Source organism: Spermophilus citellus (assembly GCF_964194105.1).
Source record: "Spermophilus citellus genome assembly, chromosome: 4".
Lineage (NCBI taxonomy): Eukaryota > Metazoa > Chordata > Mammalia > Rodentia > Sciuridae > Spermophilus > Spermophilus citellus.
Window position 1 is genome coordinate 224,572,528 of NC_138185.1, and position 16,205 is coordinate 224,588,732.

A 16,205-nucleotide genomic window follows, 5' to 3' on the forward strand; every position below is an offset into this window, starting at 1 on the left:
CACAGCTGACTGATCAGTAGTGATAGATGATGTGATGTTCAGAATCTCCAGGTCTGAAATTCTCTTTCCCTGTAAATTTATTTCTGACATCATATGTCTCCCCTTACACTTAAAAAATTAATAATAATGTTTCTAGTCAGGAGTGGAAGTGCACACCTGTAATCCCAACAACTCAGGAGGCTGAGGCAGGAGGATTGCTAGGCAACTCAGTGAGTCCCTGTCTCAAAATAAAGAAGAAGCCGGGCACAGTGGCACACACCTGTAATCTCAGTGGCTCAGGAGGCTGAGGCAGGAGGATCTCGAGTTTGAAGCCAGCCTCAGCAACAGTGAGGTGGTAAGCAACTCAGTGAGACCCTGTCTCTAAATAAAAATACAAAATAGGGCTGGCAATGTGGCTCAGTGGTCGAGTGCCCGCGAGTTCACTCCCCAGTACCAAAAAGAAAGAAAGAAAGAAGAGCAGAGCACTTGCCTAACATGGCAATGGTCCTGGGTTCTATCCCTGGTACTACTATTACTACTAATAATAATAATAAATTGCTGATGTTAAAAACTGAAGAATAATTCAAAATTCAAGCCATTAAGTATCTCAAACTTCTACTTTCAAATTTAGACTTAAAATATTACCACAAATATATTTATGGATGTATGGGTGTTTTTTAAAACTCAAAGTATCCAACTCTTAAATAGGAATGATCCTAGAAGCTACTGATGCTATCCTGATTCCTTTATAAATTAATGCTCTCTGTTCTCATACACCTTTCCCTCCCCTTCATCATATTCACCCCGATTCTGAAAAGCTCACCCACCTGGCTTTCTCTGAGAAATCACCCATGATTCTTGAGCCCTCCACAGGCCTCACCCACCATACCCTCAGCCTCTGCCTGCACCACCACACATGAACTCAGAATCTCTAGGTTTCTGGCGACAGAAATGCCATCTCTGCTTTGCTCTGAGCTTCTGAGGACTGCTGCCAGATCTGCACACTGAGATGTGATGTTGGGAAGTAGTTATGGAGGCGGGTCGACTCTACCTAGGGAAGCACATGCCAAGTCAGGCATGGGCCACGTGTCCTAGTGGCTACCACACACTCTGACTCAGATGGTTCTGCAGAATGTGCATGGGTGTGGCTGTCAACTACAGCCGGACAGCAAGGAGGGCCGAGGTGCACAGCCACAGTCCTAGGTGGAGGGATGCGGGTGCTCATACAGCTTTGTGTGTTGGAAGTTTTTAGTAATGAATATTACTAAATAATAATAATGGGCCCTCCCACAGCTTCCTTCTCACCAGAGTGTGGGCTCTGAAATGCTGCTTTGGGGTCTTAGCTCCCCGTCCCCCTTGCCGGTTCCTCCCCTACTCCTTCCCCCTCACTTTTAGGACCTGTCCTCCCCCAGGGCCTGGCTCACATGTCACCTTCTCCATGCTGAAGTCCCACCCACAACCCACACGCCTGCCCTTCCCTGCTGCCTTTCTCCATGACTCATCATTTCTAGCAAGTCAAATAATCACTGTCCTTTGTCTGCCCCCCTCCAGAACGTAAGCTCTGCAGAGTCAAGCATTTCTGCCTGCCTTCATCCACTGCCGTATATTCAAGCTGAACACATGTCACATACTAGCAACTAATGATGTTGGTGGGTGGATGGAGAGATAGATAGGTGGATGGGTGAATGGATGGATGGATGAGTAGAATGAACTTATTTGCTTTGTATCCTGAGCATCTAACCTAATATCTAGCATAAATTGAATAAATGGAGAGGTGAATAACGATGTTCTTCATTTCTTCATAATAAGAAATTATCTGCTGACCCATTGTTGTGGGCTCTTTAAAGTTACAGTCTGGAATATTTTGAAATAATCAATTCTCTGATGCACTGTAACTCGTTATCCTGTTTATAGGTTAGCAGTGAGGATATTTGCCTCCTGTGCTGGAGCATGAACACCAAGGACACTAACACATCCTGTCTTCCAGGTGGCAGAGCGAGCACTGTATTACTGGAATAATGAATACATTATGAGTTTAATTAGCGACAACGCAGCAAAGATTCTGCCCATCATGTTTCCATCCTTGTACCGCAACTCAAAGACCCATTGGAACAAGTAAGAAAGAATGGGCTCTCTCTCTTTCCTGCATATTTTTAAATGTTTATGTTTTTCTGTTACCGCAATTAGAATGTAAATCCAAATTTTAATATCAGTTTAAAATTATGTTGATTTCTTTGAGGTTTTTAAGTTACACATGTAGAGTGTCTGCATTGGCTTTTGTTTTGCTTCCTTACTCCTACTTCAAGCCAAGACAGAGGACCCTGTGTCTGCACCCTGCTGGTTTCAGTAGCAGCACCTTCCACACATTTCCTGAGTGTCCCCAGGGGAGTTGAAGGTCACCGCAGAGCTTGGGCTCAGTGCTGTGAGAAGCACAGGGGCCAACCTGCTGACAGACCCCCTGGAGCCCCTCTGTGAGACCGGGAGCCATCCTGCTGTGGTCACTGCCTGGAGGGCCAGAGGGAAGAGCAGGCATCTTTAACACACCTGAGGAACTGAGAATATCTACTTCTCTCCTTCATCTTTTCACTTAATGAAGGTGAAGAAATGGAGTCTCCCAGTGACAGCCTTCTGAGACCTTAAAAGGAAACTATCCATGTGGGTGCTGCATTAGGATTAATTCTGAACTTAATATTCGTGTTATTCAAATAAATGTGGTACCAGAGTTTTTCTTTCTCCATCTTTTTTTCTTTGTGTGTTATCATAAATCAGAATTTAAATCAGGGCCAGGCACAGTGGCACACACCTGTAATCCCAGTGACTCAAGTGTACTGCTATAATCCCAGACACTCAGCAGACTGAGGCAAGAGGATCACAAATTCAAGGCCCGCCTGGGCAATGTAGTGAGACCCTATGTCAAAAATTGAAAGGGCCTGGGATACAGACAGTTTCAAGCTGTACACCTGGGTTCAATCCCCAGTACAGGAAGGAAGGAAGGAAGGAAGGAATTTGAAGGAAGGAAGGAAGGAATTTAAAGCAATAAGGGCAGAGCTGTGATAGCTAGATTCCTGCTTGTCCTGTAGACAGGAGAGCCAACTGGAAGGGACCGCACACGATCCTGTAGTCCTAAAGCTGGTCAGCAGCTCCCTGGCTCCAGTGTGGTCTCCTAACCTGCAGTGTCTGCCATGTAGTGCTCCTACTTCCCATGGCCAACCCTCTACAGAGCTCTGTCCTGCCCATTTGAGGCTACAGGCCACATGGCTTCTTTCCCAGAGTAAGCCCAGGGCAGCAGGCTTGCTCTGTGTTTTCTGCCTGACACTCTGGGGCAGCAGGGGCCATCCAGGTGGTGAGCAGAGAGCAGGCAGGTCAGAGCAAGCTCCACCTGGGCAAGGTGAACCTCTAGGTCTTCCCCAGCCACGTTTCCTCAACTGAAAAACAGAGAAAATACTGACACTCACCACATTGTTTTCCTGTTTAAGGTAATGCCTGTATACATTAAGTGCTTTGTTTTGTGGCCCCCTTTGCCTGCTTGAAGACTTCCTAAAGCCAATATACATAAAATGCCTGGTATGAACAGGCCTCCAGTGCATGTGGCCCTAGCTTTGCAGTTGCAGGTTTAGCCAGGTGCAGGCCTCCTGTCATGGGAGTTATAGTGTTGAACCCAGGGGTATTTTCCCCACTTTACCACTCGTCACATCGCCAGCCCTTTTTATTTTTATTTTGAAACAGGACTCACTGAGTCACTGAAGCTAGTCTCAGACTTGAGACCTTCCTGTCTCAGCTTCCCAAGCCTCTGGGGTGGCAGCATCCCTCATCAGTCCAGCAGGATAGTGACTTCCAGTGACCTTTGTTTTGAAGCACTTAGGGTTTTGACTGAGCACAGCGGGTGATGGCAGAGCCCCAGTCTGGCCGTACTCCTGCACATGTGTGCAGCATGACGCCAGAGCATAGCTGGTGGCTCACTCCTGCTTTTGCAAAGAAGGAAGCACTTTCTAAGATAAAGGAGTTTCATTATGAAGATTAAAAAGTGGTTATGGTTTGGCACTCAGTCCTCTTCATTTTGTTTGCTGTTTTATTGCTGCTCACAACTGTGGGTCAGTGGTGCTCTGCTGGGCAGTTTCCTTGCTCTTCTCAGGGCTCTGCATAGATTCAGCGACAGCTGGGCCCCTCCTCCTCCATGTGCATCAGGCCAGAGAGCTAAGCTTTGATCGAGCACTTTTATGGTCTGCTTCCACATTATTTTTGGTTTTCTTTTTGTTATTTGTTGACTTTGAGGTTTCTTTTTGTTTTATTTATTGTTATTTGGGGGCAGGGTTGCAGTGCCTGAAATTAAACCCAAGACCTCATACGTGCTTAGGGAAGTGCTGTACCACTGAGCCACACCCCAGCTCCTGGCATCGTTAAAATTATCCTCAATGAATAAGATTGAAAGGAAACTGACATTTATAGACAATAAGATGTTTACTTCTGTATCATATTGTCTTCATTATATTTGTTGGGGTTTCAATATTTTTAAATCAGTTTCCAAGCAAGATGGCTTTGGCTGCTGTGGCCAGGTGGTGAGCAGAGTGGCCTGTGTGGGGGCTCCTGGACTGAGTAGCTGACCCCAGGGCAGATGGGAGTCAGACCACAGGCCTCCCCTGTTGAGGATTGGGAAGATGGGAGTGGGACTGTTGAAGTCCACAATAGCCTGAGAAGTCTGAAAGAGGAAAGTGGGGAGGGAGAATGACCAAAAGGTCCAGTGTTGCGTCTCACTGTGTAATCTTCTCTGCAGGACGATACATGGCTTGATATACAATGCCCTGAAACTCTTCATGGAAATGAACCAAAAATTGTTTGATGACTGCACACAACAGTTTAAAGCAGAGAAACTGAAGTAAGTTGTTCCTTTTGCAAGTTGCTCTTTCCAAAGTTCTGGAATAATACTGAATAAGCCTCCACCGTTGTTCCATTCTAAAAAAGTCCTTCTTAGCTTTAGATCAGTACTGGTCCTCTCATATGTGGAAAGCAAACTAAAAGTTAGTTAAGGTGAGTTATTTTCAAGGAATACAGGTTAAAAAGTTGGCCGTCTGGGGCTGGGGATGTGGCTCAAGCAGTAGCGCGCTCGCCTGGCATGCGTGCGGTCCGGGTTCGATCCTCAGCACCACAAACAAACAAAGATGTTGTGTCCGACGAAAACTAAAAAATAAATATTAAAAAATTTAAAAAATAAAAAAAAAAGGTTGGCCGTCCTCCCTTCTGTGGTTAGTCAGTCATCTTTGCAGATGAGAGTGTGTATGTGATCAGGAATCTAGCATTTGGGGTGGCTGTCAGGTGTAGTCATTTGTCATGCTTATAAGGCAGGAATTAGAATCGCATCCTGAAGGGTTTATGAGAGAGCAGGAACCCACACTTCAGCATAGCTTTTTCTAATTGTCTCCATAACATGGGCATCCTCAGGAACCTTCTGTCCTTGACAAAGTTAGGGTTCTGCTTTTGTGCCTTTGAGAACTTCAGAGCTCACATCTGCCCAGGGACAGCCTGAGTGACAAGGTGCTCTATCCCTAGGCCAAGCTCAAAATCATGTGGTTGGTTAGTAATTGAAAGTCACTCTTCAGAGTCAAGTGCAGACTGTTGGCAGATTTTATTCTTTGCTTGGCACTTAAAACTGGCTAGGGTAGATAAACTTTGAATTTCTGTAATTCAAATTTCAAAATGTCTGTGTGGCTTATTCATTCTTTAGACAAATGTGTGAGTGTAACATGTACTGCAGACTCTGTTTTAGTTTCTAACAATACGGCCGTGAATACAACAAATGAAATCATTGCTGTGACAGAATTTATATTTTGCGTAAAGAAAGTAAAAGAGAACAAAATACAAAAAAAGTGAAGTATAAGGTATGTGAGATGACAGCAAAATAAAGGCACCAGGCCATAAGGATGCACAGTGACCCTCTTCCAGCCTTCCAGCCTGTGCTCCTCCTTATCTGAGGGCTGAGGTTGCATGCAGGTAGGGAGTTTCTAAGCATCATGGCTTCTCTAGTGGCACATCCTCCCTTCAGGGAATCAGTACTCTGAAAGAGGCCTTCAAGCTCCTCCTAGTACATTTTTCTGCATTTAAAAAAAAAATAGACAAATTCATTGTCTTCCAGAAGGTCTTATGATTCTTAACAGCAAAATCAGACAAGAAGCCAGGTCTCCTGGCTCCCAGGACTATTCCCTGGTGACCCATCAGTACTGGAATGCCGACTCTTGCCAGCTTGCTTCCTTCCAATCTGTGATGGAGTCTGGTTCTCAGTGAATGAGTAAGCTCCTCATTAGAGTAGTCTAGGTCCTCTGAAGAAGCATCTGACCCCAAGAATGCAAATATCACACTTGAATGAGTGAAGAATTTAAATTCTCAGACTTATTAAATTTCTAGCATTTTTCATTGTTTAATCTTCTAAATGTCAGCCAGTTTTTAATTTCATTGTTCACATTGTGTATCTCTTTGAGAAGCACTGTGAGGCGTGTGGACCAAGACCCAAAGTAACAAGAAGAAACAGGGGTGTCACGGCTCTCTCCCTGCTTTCCCTGCTGTGTGTCATCTTCAGTATCAACCATCTCTAATACAAATAATGTTTTACTATTTTTCAGAGAGAAGCTAAAAATGAAAGAGCGAGAAGAAGCATGGGTTAAAATAGAAAATCTAGCCAAAGCGAATCCCCAGGTACTAAAAAAGAGAGTAACATGAAAATGTCAAGGGTGTTGTTTGAATGCCTTATCACATAGGGGCGTGACCGGGCATGGGAATTGGCTCTCACCGACATTGTATGTGGAAGTGTCTGCAATAAAGGAATAATTTTCACCTTCATGACCCTCCTCTTGTACAAGTACTTATTTTTCCCCATAACGTTTTACCACAGAAATGACATTTTTCTACTTTTAAAAGAAGATATCTTATGAAACATACTGTGGTAAAAAGAAAATCAAGATACAGCCTCTACTCCAGGATGTGGTTTGTTTTCTCATATTTCTTATGTGCAATAGCTCAACCATGTTTCCCTTTCTTTTTAATATTAAATTAATTCTAGAAGTAAGAAAATTGAATTGAAATAGATACAGTGGGAAGATGATGTCCTCTTTCCTGAAATAGATTTCTATAAGCTTGGTATTTTGTTGTTAAAAATTAACCAAATTCTGCCTTTTAGCACTAACCTTCCTCTTACCCCAGCCAGGAGCCATGCGCTGGTGTCTTCGGAAGCCCCCAGTCCAGCATCATCTCCTGCAGCATCGGCCCCTGGGTGGGCTCCAGGGCTGCTGTGGTCCTGGAGGTGCTCACAATCATTGCCTTTGGGCTTGGCATGCACTAGTCTAAGTAATTGGCAAGAGGTGGCTGTAAATGGTCCCCCTTGCCCTCTGCTTTTCTGTGTAACAGTGCCACTTAATGAAAATCACTAGGAACTCCTAGGCCATCTCAATTCCTCAAAGAAAATACCTTATTAAACAATGTATTTCTTTGGTGAGGAAGATACATGATCATTATCTAAATTGGGATGTAGGTTTTTAACTCTTGACATTTGATACAGGAATATAAAGTTTGCAGTAGGTATTTTACCTATATAAAAACAAGTTGACCTATATTCCCTTTGATAAAACTGTAATTAAGAGACAGCAAACCATGGGAAACTGAATGACATTCTCAGTCATGTGTCCTTGATTCTACCTAAACCAGTAACCAGCATTTTTCTAAAAGTATCTTATCCACGTTCTTACAGAGAAAAAAGCTCTTTTGAGACTACTGTGAGAAACTTAACTGAGGTAGATAACTGTAGTTATCTGCTGTAGTAAATAGAGTTTATGTTCCAAGTGAAATTCAGTAAGTCTGGGGCAAGTTTAGGTGGTTCAACCCTGCCTGGTGTATGCCCTGGGAGCCTCAATTTGTTCTGAAGGGCCCAGGCTGAAGGAGTGTGGACAGGTGTTCACACCATCCAAATCAGCAGCCTTGAAAAACTTGCAAAATATGTATGAATCAGAGCATCTGGTTGTTTTGTTGTTGTTTGTTTGTTTTGCTTTGCTTTACCTGGAATATAGAAATAACCCATTGAACAAGATGCATAAAACTTTTGTGTTGCAAATGAAGATCCTGTGGCTGCGCCAGCGCCAGTGTGGTGGCCTGTGTGCTCTGCTGAGCTGTGCTGCTTCAGGGGAGGCCTCAGCATTCCCTTCCCCAGTTTGCTCGGGTGGCTTGCTTATTTCCTTGATTCCTGTTCACACTGTGACAATCACTAACAGTGCCGAGTTTGGCCTTAGCACTCTGGTGATCTCCCTGTTCCTCCGTCCTCGCCCCCCATCTCTGTGTGACCCATCATGAGTCCCACGTGCATGCCTTAGCTCCAAGACATTGTCTCCAAGTGGAAAATACTTCATGAGCTAAACATCAGAACTGAAAATGCAGCCTCAGAACTCACTTTTCATCCCCTGAGAGAAAGCCTTCCTAAACTCGGGTCGCTACCTGCCACGCGGCGCGGTAGAGTCTGGTGAATAATACAGTATGTGTCTTATTTCTCTAAGAAAGATGGTTGGGTGTTAGCTCGATTTCCTTCTCGATCTGCCTTGGTGAGAGTTGGTTTGCTGGCTTCACTTTCTGAAGGTAGATCGTGTCATTCACAATCTGCTCGCTCTCCCTGGTGCTCACCTCCATGTTTCACAAACCAGGATCTTGTCCCCTCAGGCAACATGGAGCACCTGGCTGACAGGGCTTTGGAGCTGTTGCACCTCCAGAGTTTTATCCCGTTGTCTTAGCAGTTGTGGTAGCTTCACTAGGGTTTCTTAACGTCACACATGATTTAACTTTTGAAATCCTAAAACACTGAAGACTTCTAATTTAAATGTGCTTCTCCTAAGCCCCAAGAGAGGTCAGTGCCTTCTAACCACTCACGTCCCTGGCTTTGGTGGGAACCATGTATATGAAGAGAGTACTTCTGTGTACTTCAGGTGTGGCCGTGCGAGCGTCTGGGCTGGCGCCTCTGCTCATAGAGGCTCCAGTGGGTCGTGTGTGGAGGCCAGCACTCCCTGTGAGCCACCACACACTGTGGTGTCTGGTGTGCTGCAAGCCTTGTGCAGTGTCCCTGAGCTCCTTTCCATCTGATGCCAGGAGGGCGAGAGCCTGTGCTGAGCACTGGTTGCTGGCACGTTCCACAGAAAGCACTGGCTGTTTTCTCAGAGAAGCCAAATATTGAAAGGTTGGTTTAAAAACAGTCCCTGGCACATCTCATGACTGCTGCAGTGGTTTCTGCTTCTCGGTCTCCCCACCTAATGGTGAACCCCTTGAAGACAAGGTGGGAATTCCCAGGTAGATGGAGCTGAGAGCAGGACACAGCCCTGGTGTCATGGAGGCTGTGGTCCATTAAGGGAGCCAGTTGGACATAGCTTACACACTTTTGAGTGATGTGCCAGAGATAGTTGACATCTTCAAAGAAACCCTGAAAGAAACAAGGCAGGTGTGGACAGGCCACAGCTGCGGGCCCAGGGCACCAGGAGCAATCACAGGGCAAGTAAGGGACCCACTTGCATTGGCACCCATGGCGTATCAGTTATGGGGAGGGGCCAGGTGAAGCTGGGAAAGGAGCAGAAGTTGAACTTCATCCCCCCAAAATTGTACAGAATGTGAAAGGGCCAGGACGGACAGAGTGGCCCAGGCAGAATTGTAGTTTTGGAAGCTTCTCTGGTGACAGCAGGAACAGAGTGCCAGGAGGAAGCAGGCCCAGAGAGGAACTTGGAGGAATGTGTAGAAAGGGTACTCATGGCAGAGCAGGTGACATGAGGGGCAGGGGGCACTGAGCGGACCAGGGACTCACTGGTAGTAGAAGAAAGAATCTGAGCCCAGGGTGTGGCTCTAGCAAGGTAGCCGCCGATTTTCAAAGACTGTTGGAGAGACGTGGACAGCCAAGGGGCCCATACTTGAGAGGACTAGACCATGGATGGACAGGGAGGACTGAAGGCCATGGGGTGTGAGATCCTTAGAAATGGTAAGCGACTGTCATCCAAGGAATAGACAGAGAAGGGGGACCTCTAAGACGGGCCTCAGAGGGAGGAGAGAAGCCAGGAAGGAAGGACTGTGTCACAGAAACTGGGGGGGGGGGGGGGCTCCAGGGGATAACTGTTGGTACTTCGTGCCACAAAGAGCCCCTGTAAGGTGAAGCCAGACGAGGGATGGCATCCAAGAGGCAGCTGGTAGCCCTGGTACCAGCAGCTCCAGGCTAGAGTCTGGGGCCTGGATGGACAGTGGCCTGAGGTCAAGCACACTTCCCTCTGCCTCCTGAGACCATGGACAAGCTACTGTGTCCCTTCCCACCTCAGTCCCTCCAGCATTCATGTCACCCATTGCCTCAGCTCCAGGGAAGCCTGAGCCTGGACCCGCCTGCCGCAGACACAGACTCCCCTCTCCCCTCTCCCTGCCTCACAGGGAGAGTAGATGCCACACGCTAATCAGCCGTGCTTCCACAGCCTCTGGCCAGGAACACCAGACCCACAGGCTGGGTACCACTAGGGGCAGCTGCTAGCAGTTCCACCTGCTCAGCCCCCCCCCCCCCAGAACACAGGAGGGTAGGGGAGGGAGTCGGGGCCTGCAGCTGAGCTGAGGGGCCCCCAGCACTCGGTCCTTACTTCGAGCACCAGCCCTCCTGCAGCTCCATGGCAGGTTGGCAGTGCAAAGGAGGCTGTGTTTGTTTTGGTAGCAAGAAAGACTCTGGGGGAGAAGGTCTAAGCTAAACTTAGGAAAAGCCAACAAAGTGAGTGGAAGGGAGATGGGTTGAGGTCCCCTGCAGTGGTGTGTGCAGGGAGGAGGACTGAGGTCAGCAGACTGTGCAGACAGGAGGTGGGGGAGGTGTCTGCTGGAACAGCCTCTCTGCCCCTCTGTGGTGGCCCTTATGGAATCAGTGACAGAGACTGTAGGCTGGGTGTGGGCTGGCTGTCCATCAGACACCAGAGACCCAAGATGGGTGTAGAAGTGACCTTGGGTCCAGCAGGAGGCCACCCATGGCCAGGACTACAGGAGGTTGAACAGCTTTGTGGTGTGCAGCAGGCACCAGGGCTTAGGGGGAGGGCAGCAGGGAAGACATGTCCCCTGTCAATTGAGACCCTGGAGCACAGAACCCAGCGCCTAACAGAGAGTGACTCCACACTTTGCATTGCAGTACGCAGTGTATAGTCAAGCCAGCACCGTGAGCTTGCCAGTTGCCATGGAGACAGATGGGCCTCTGTTTGAAGATGTGCAGATGCTGAGAAAGACAGTGACCGAGGAGGCTCGTCAGGTAACAGTGCCCTGAGCACTGAGCTCAGCAGGGAAGCGCCCACTGCAGATTTGCTTAAGAAATGAGAGTCATAGCCAGGTGGGTCCAGCCACTCAGGAGGCTAAGGCAGGAGGATCACAAGTTTAAGGCCAACCTGGGCAACTTAACGAGATCCTGTTTCAAAATAAAAAATGAAAAGGGCTGGGATGTGGCCCCTGAGTTCATTCTCCAGTACCAAAAAAAAACAAAGAAAGAAATGTGTGTGATTTTAGTAGGTGACATGATATATATATCAGGGCCTTCTGTTTAAGCCAAACTTAAATTTTGATAATCTCTTTTTTAATACCTTTATTTTTATTTGTTTTTATTTTTATGTGGTGCTGAGGATCGAACCCAGCGCCCCACACATGCTAGGCAAGCACTCTACTGCTGAGCCATAACCTCAGCCCCAAATAGGTCTTAGTGATCAAATTATATTAACTTGAGCAAAACCAAAATCTTTGCAGTAATATCTGGCCACTGCTTTCCCTTTCCCCCTCTGGCTTCTGCTCTGGCCCAGAGATGTTCCCTTTCGGTTCTTCATAACAGGGTACTAACCCCACCCCCACTCAGGACACCAGGCCAGGGCTCTGCCAGGTACACGTCTGGTAATACCCACAGCCCGATGGCTTCTTTCCCACTGTGGGAATAAACATTGTGATCACCTCTAATCCAAAGAGGGCCTCTTACCACTAAGTTGGGAACATACACAGCCTCAAGAGCAGCCCACTGAGCACCTGCTTGGGTCTGAGGAGCCTTGTGCCACTGTGCTCCCTGACATAGTGTCGGCAGGATGTCCTAATGGACTTGAGGACTGCAGCTCCAGTCCCCTTTGACCTGTGAGACAGTTCCTGAAGACAGCCAGCACTAGAAGCTCACAGGTGAAAGGAGTGGCTGGAGTGACCCCTGCTGCACACTGTTCACTGTGCACATGGCTTGTCAGTGCCTGTGTCATTCAAGGCTCAATTAAGTCATCGGTTGCCATTTTGATGTTAGAGTTTGCCAGAAACCAAGCAGCAGGCCCCCAGACACTTATGTGCAGAAGCTTGGAAAGAAATCAGAATGAAATCAGAATGAACCTATTTGGGTTCATTTCCCACAAAACAGGGTGTTTTACAGACAGCCCAGCACCCTATGCTTATCCCCACAGCAGCATGAAGCCCCATGAGACGAGCACTTGAAAGGGGCCCAGGATCAGGTGTAAAGACAGCATCGCTCCAAGGCTCAGTGTGTAAAGGGGGGGTGCGACATCCATTCATGATTTTTTTCTTTTCACTCATGATTTTTATTATTGATCATGTGTTGAAATGATTACATTTTGATATGTTGGGTTAAATAAAATATAATGTTGAGATTAATGGGACCCATCTCTCTGTACTGTGACTACTAAAGGGCTTAAAGGCGCAGGCATGGCTGGAGCTGTGCTTCAGCTGGACAGCTGCAGCCCTGGCTCCCACTAATGGGCTCTGAAAGGAGAGCCTTTTTCTTGCCCAGTTAGACCCTCTACTTAGTTTCAAGTCCAAAATAGGTGAACAAGTACTTCTTTCAGCTCACCAGAGATTGAAAGTACCATTAACACAGTAGGAGCTCCGCGACCGCTCCCTGGACGCAGGAACTAGTTTTGCGTCTGATGCAGGTGTGTTTCGTCCTTCCCTCAGTGATTAATCTCAGCAGTGAGTAGTTTTCATCAAAAATGTGAAAACCCATATATTTGATTCTGTCTGTGGAGTGTACATTTCCCTCCTTGGTCTTTTTTTAATTTGGAAAAAAAATTAAGGAAACCTTTTATATTACCATTTGAGTTTACAGCTGTGAGTTTGCCAAAGGCAGGCCAGCCAGCCTCCTCACCTGCAGACCCTCAGAAGGAAATCATAATGCTGTCTGTGGGGAAACCTGCATGGGAATTTGTAACCTCGTGGGGTTTCTTTGTTTTGTTTTGTTTGATTTTTTGTAATTGCAGATGGACGAAATGCCTTTATTGTATATCTATATGTATTTATTATATATTTTATGTACTGAGGGTCAAACCCAGTACCTTACACATGCAAGGCAAGTGCTCTACCATTGAGCTACAACCCCAGCCCCTCAGGTCATTTTAAAACACTTGGGCCATACAGAATCAAAAGGAAATTGATGATTTAGGAACCGTATTTCACACAAAAAATATTGAGGGTTGAAGGAAGTTTTCTTCTTGGTACATCCTTCAACTTAAGCCAGAATCAAAACTAGAAACAGTCATGAACTTGCCCGAATGTAATGAAGCTAAGACATATTTACAGTTTACGTCCTACTCTATAGTAGACCAAGAGCCTGGTTCAGAACACAGACCAAAATAGCATCTGGAGTGAAAGTGCTCTTGAGAGTGGGCTCTGGTGTCGGCAGGAGCCCGGCTGGCTGCTGGCTCCTGCTGTTCCAGGAGGGCCCCAGGTGATGGGCCAGGCCTGCAATCGAGGCAGTCTAGTCTCAGTGGAGGCCCAGACAGGAGTTTCTGGGAAGTGGCCGCGGCACGTTGGCATCTTTGCTGGCTTTCATGGTCCTCGATACTAGAGGGATAGCTGAGTCTCGTTCCCAGGTCAGAAGACTCAGATGCCCGGGGATAAGTCTGTTCTACCCACATTCTTGTGTTCTCAACTAGAATCCCAGCAGGCTTTTTTTTTTTTTTTCTCCCTTCCCCTTCCTTAAGCAGTTGACAAACTGACTCTAAAATCCCTGTGGGAACGCAGAGGACCCAGAGTAGACAGACTGACTGAAAAAAAAGAGAATGGAGGACCCCCACCACCCAGCGCCCAGCCTTATCATAGCTTTCTGTGTGCGAATTGATTCAGTGAATCCATTAAATTCAGTGGAATCTCATCCTATAGATGAAGGTACTTAGGAAGTGTGGAATCTTAGGTATGATATTTGAAATGATAGAGTCATAATTTGAAAATGTTTGGAACCATCTTCCTGAAATTCTCTGAAGCACTGTTATAGCAAGGAGGAGTCACAAAGGTACAGGAAAGGGCATGTGCACAGTTTGGTGACCAAATTGACATAAGAAGTTACACTGAAAATTAATGGTTGGGTTTTTTAATAGAGTAATTTGAATATTTTCAGTGCCCCTTTGAGTTTATTTTCAGCTATTTTTCCAAAACAATTCCCAGTTTCTTTAAGCTGATTTGAATGCTGGGTTAGGACAGGGAGGGAGGCAAGTGAGGTACGCAGAAGACCATCACACTAAGGGAGACACTCGGTTTGATCTTTGTGGAGAAATTCAATGATGTATTTGCCTGTCAGAGCCATTATCTGTCTTTTCTTTGAGAAACTCATGCAAACCTATACAGAATATCCAAAGAAAACTAGTAAGTTTCTCATGAATGACAATGATACAGAGGCTTAAAATGTTTGCAATTCTCATTTTTGACAGTTGGTCGGGAGGAAATCAATGTCAACCACGCAAGTAAGGAAGGTGTAGAGACTAAGGTAGGCAGTACAGGTATTTGCTGTTAAATATGTAGAGTATGCTTAATAAGGCTTTTAGTCTACAAAAATATTTGACAAACTAACATCGTGTACATGAAGTATTTTCCCTTTTCCATGTCATTCCAGCCTGTGATGGTCAAGACAAAGCTAAAGAAATTTAGTCCCTTAAGAAATTTTGATCTGTCCTACCCTAAATTAAGTAGTAAAGTTTAAACCCATGCCTCTATGAAAGGAAGAAAATTTTCAAAATTGTGTGCACCCAGCCTTTGTATCCACACCACATACCATTTAGTTCTCCTGGCACACCCAGAGCAGAGGCCACGGAGATGCCCCACCAGAGCTTTCCCACCTGCCCCGTCCTCCTGCCCATGCCAGCATGCTTGCCTGCACGTGTCTCCACCAGGACCACCACGTTGCACATCTCATTTCTGCTCACCTCTGTGTCTCTCATTTCCCCCTGGTGGTTTCTAAAGTCATCCTCTGCTTCCTTTGTGGATCTGAAATACATGCGCAGAAAGGCCCAGGTGTGTTCATCAGCTCTTTGTCCTTCCAGAAGCTCTGGGGTCAAGTTGGGTTCTCAGTTTGCCTCACTGGTTCTAGCTGCAAGTGTTTTGACGATTGCCTTTCTCTGTTAAAATGGGTCTTCTCTTTGCCTTTTTTAACAATAGTTACATACCTTACGATTGCCTTCCTCTGTTAAAATGTGTCTTCTCTTAGAAGTCCCTTTTTCAACAATAATTACATACTTTATGTGCGTAAAACTCTTGGTTTTTGCTTTGCTTTATTTTGTGTACAGATCAACATATAATGGGCATTAAATTCAAGGTAGAATTTCACCTTTGAGTTTCTGATGGGTTGAGGCAAACCTGCTTTACAAAGCTAGAGTGTTCTTACAGGTACACTGAGTGGTGACACAGTTCTAGGGGGACATGACCTTCACCATCTCCTGATGTGGCTGTCCTAACACCATCTCACACTAGCCCCAGGGGAAAAAGACAAAAGTCTTACCTTCCCATGATGAATTTAATGTTCAAGTAACATTTTTAGAAGTAATTCTAAAATGATATCACACAAGATTCCTTCTATACCTTGACGCCATTGCTGTTTCATAGATAAATTTGCAGAGAACTCTGTTAGAAGCTACTTGGCTCTGCAGAATGGTGGCCTTTTCCCTTATAACCGTGCAGGCCATCAAATCTCCAAAAGCAAAAAGAGGCATATTCTACACACCAGGCTGAAGGCAGTTTATCTGGGAACTCTGAGAAGTTGTCATTCTTTTTGTTGTGAGATTAACTTTAAACAACTTTTTTCTAGTAGATGCACCACAGAAGTAACTTAGTTGGATACTGTCTTCTTTTTGATGGAAACACTGAACAGAAATAGAAAATAGAAAACTATGTTGGTTAGGGAATGCCTATCCAACATAGTTGCCAACTAACTAGCAGTCTTCCAGCATATGCATTGCATTGGGCTGGTG

General features: G+C 45.9%; 1 protein-coding gene across 11 annotated transcripts in view; it reads left to right on the forward strand.

Annotated features, from left to right (window-relative positions):
- PPP2R5C (protein phosphatase 2 regulatory subunit B'gamma) overlaps positions 1 to 16,205 on the forward strand; it is a 147,085-nt gene that overhangs the window by 127,307 nt on the left and 3,573 nt on the right. For 4 of the 11 annotated variants that reach the window (XM_081293411.1, XM_081293414.1, XM_081293413.1 and 1 more), the window contains 4 exons: positions 1,967 to 2,094; positions 4,751 to 4,852; positions 6,591 to 6,663; positions 11,132 to 11,248. In XM_081293411.1, the coding sequence (XP_081149537.1) occupies positions 1,967 to 2,094; positions 4,751 to 4,852; positions 6,591 to 6,663; positions 11,132 to 11,248 (420 nt within the window). Of the gene's footprint in view, positions 1 to 1,966; positions 2,095 to 2,285; positions 2,576 to 4,750; positions 4,853 to 6,590; positions 6,664 to 11,131; positions 11,249 to 14,672; positions 14,729 to 16,205 lie in introns of those variants that run through there. The other 7 variants (XM_081293415.1, XM_081293416.1, XM_081293420.1 and 4 more) reach the window with 3 other exon arrangements.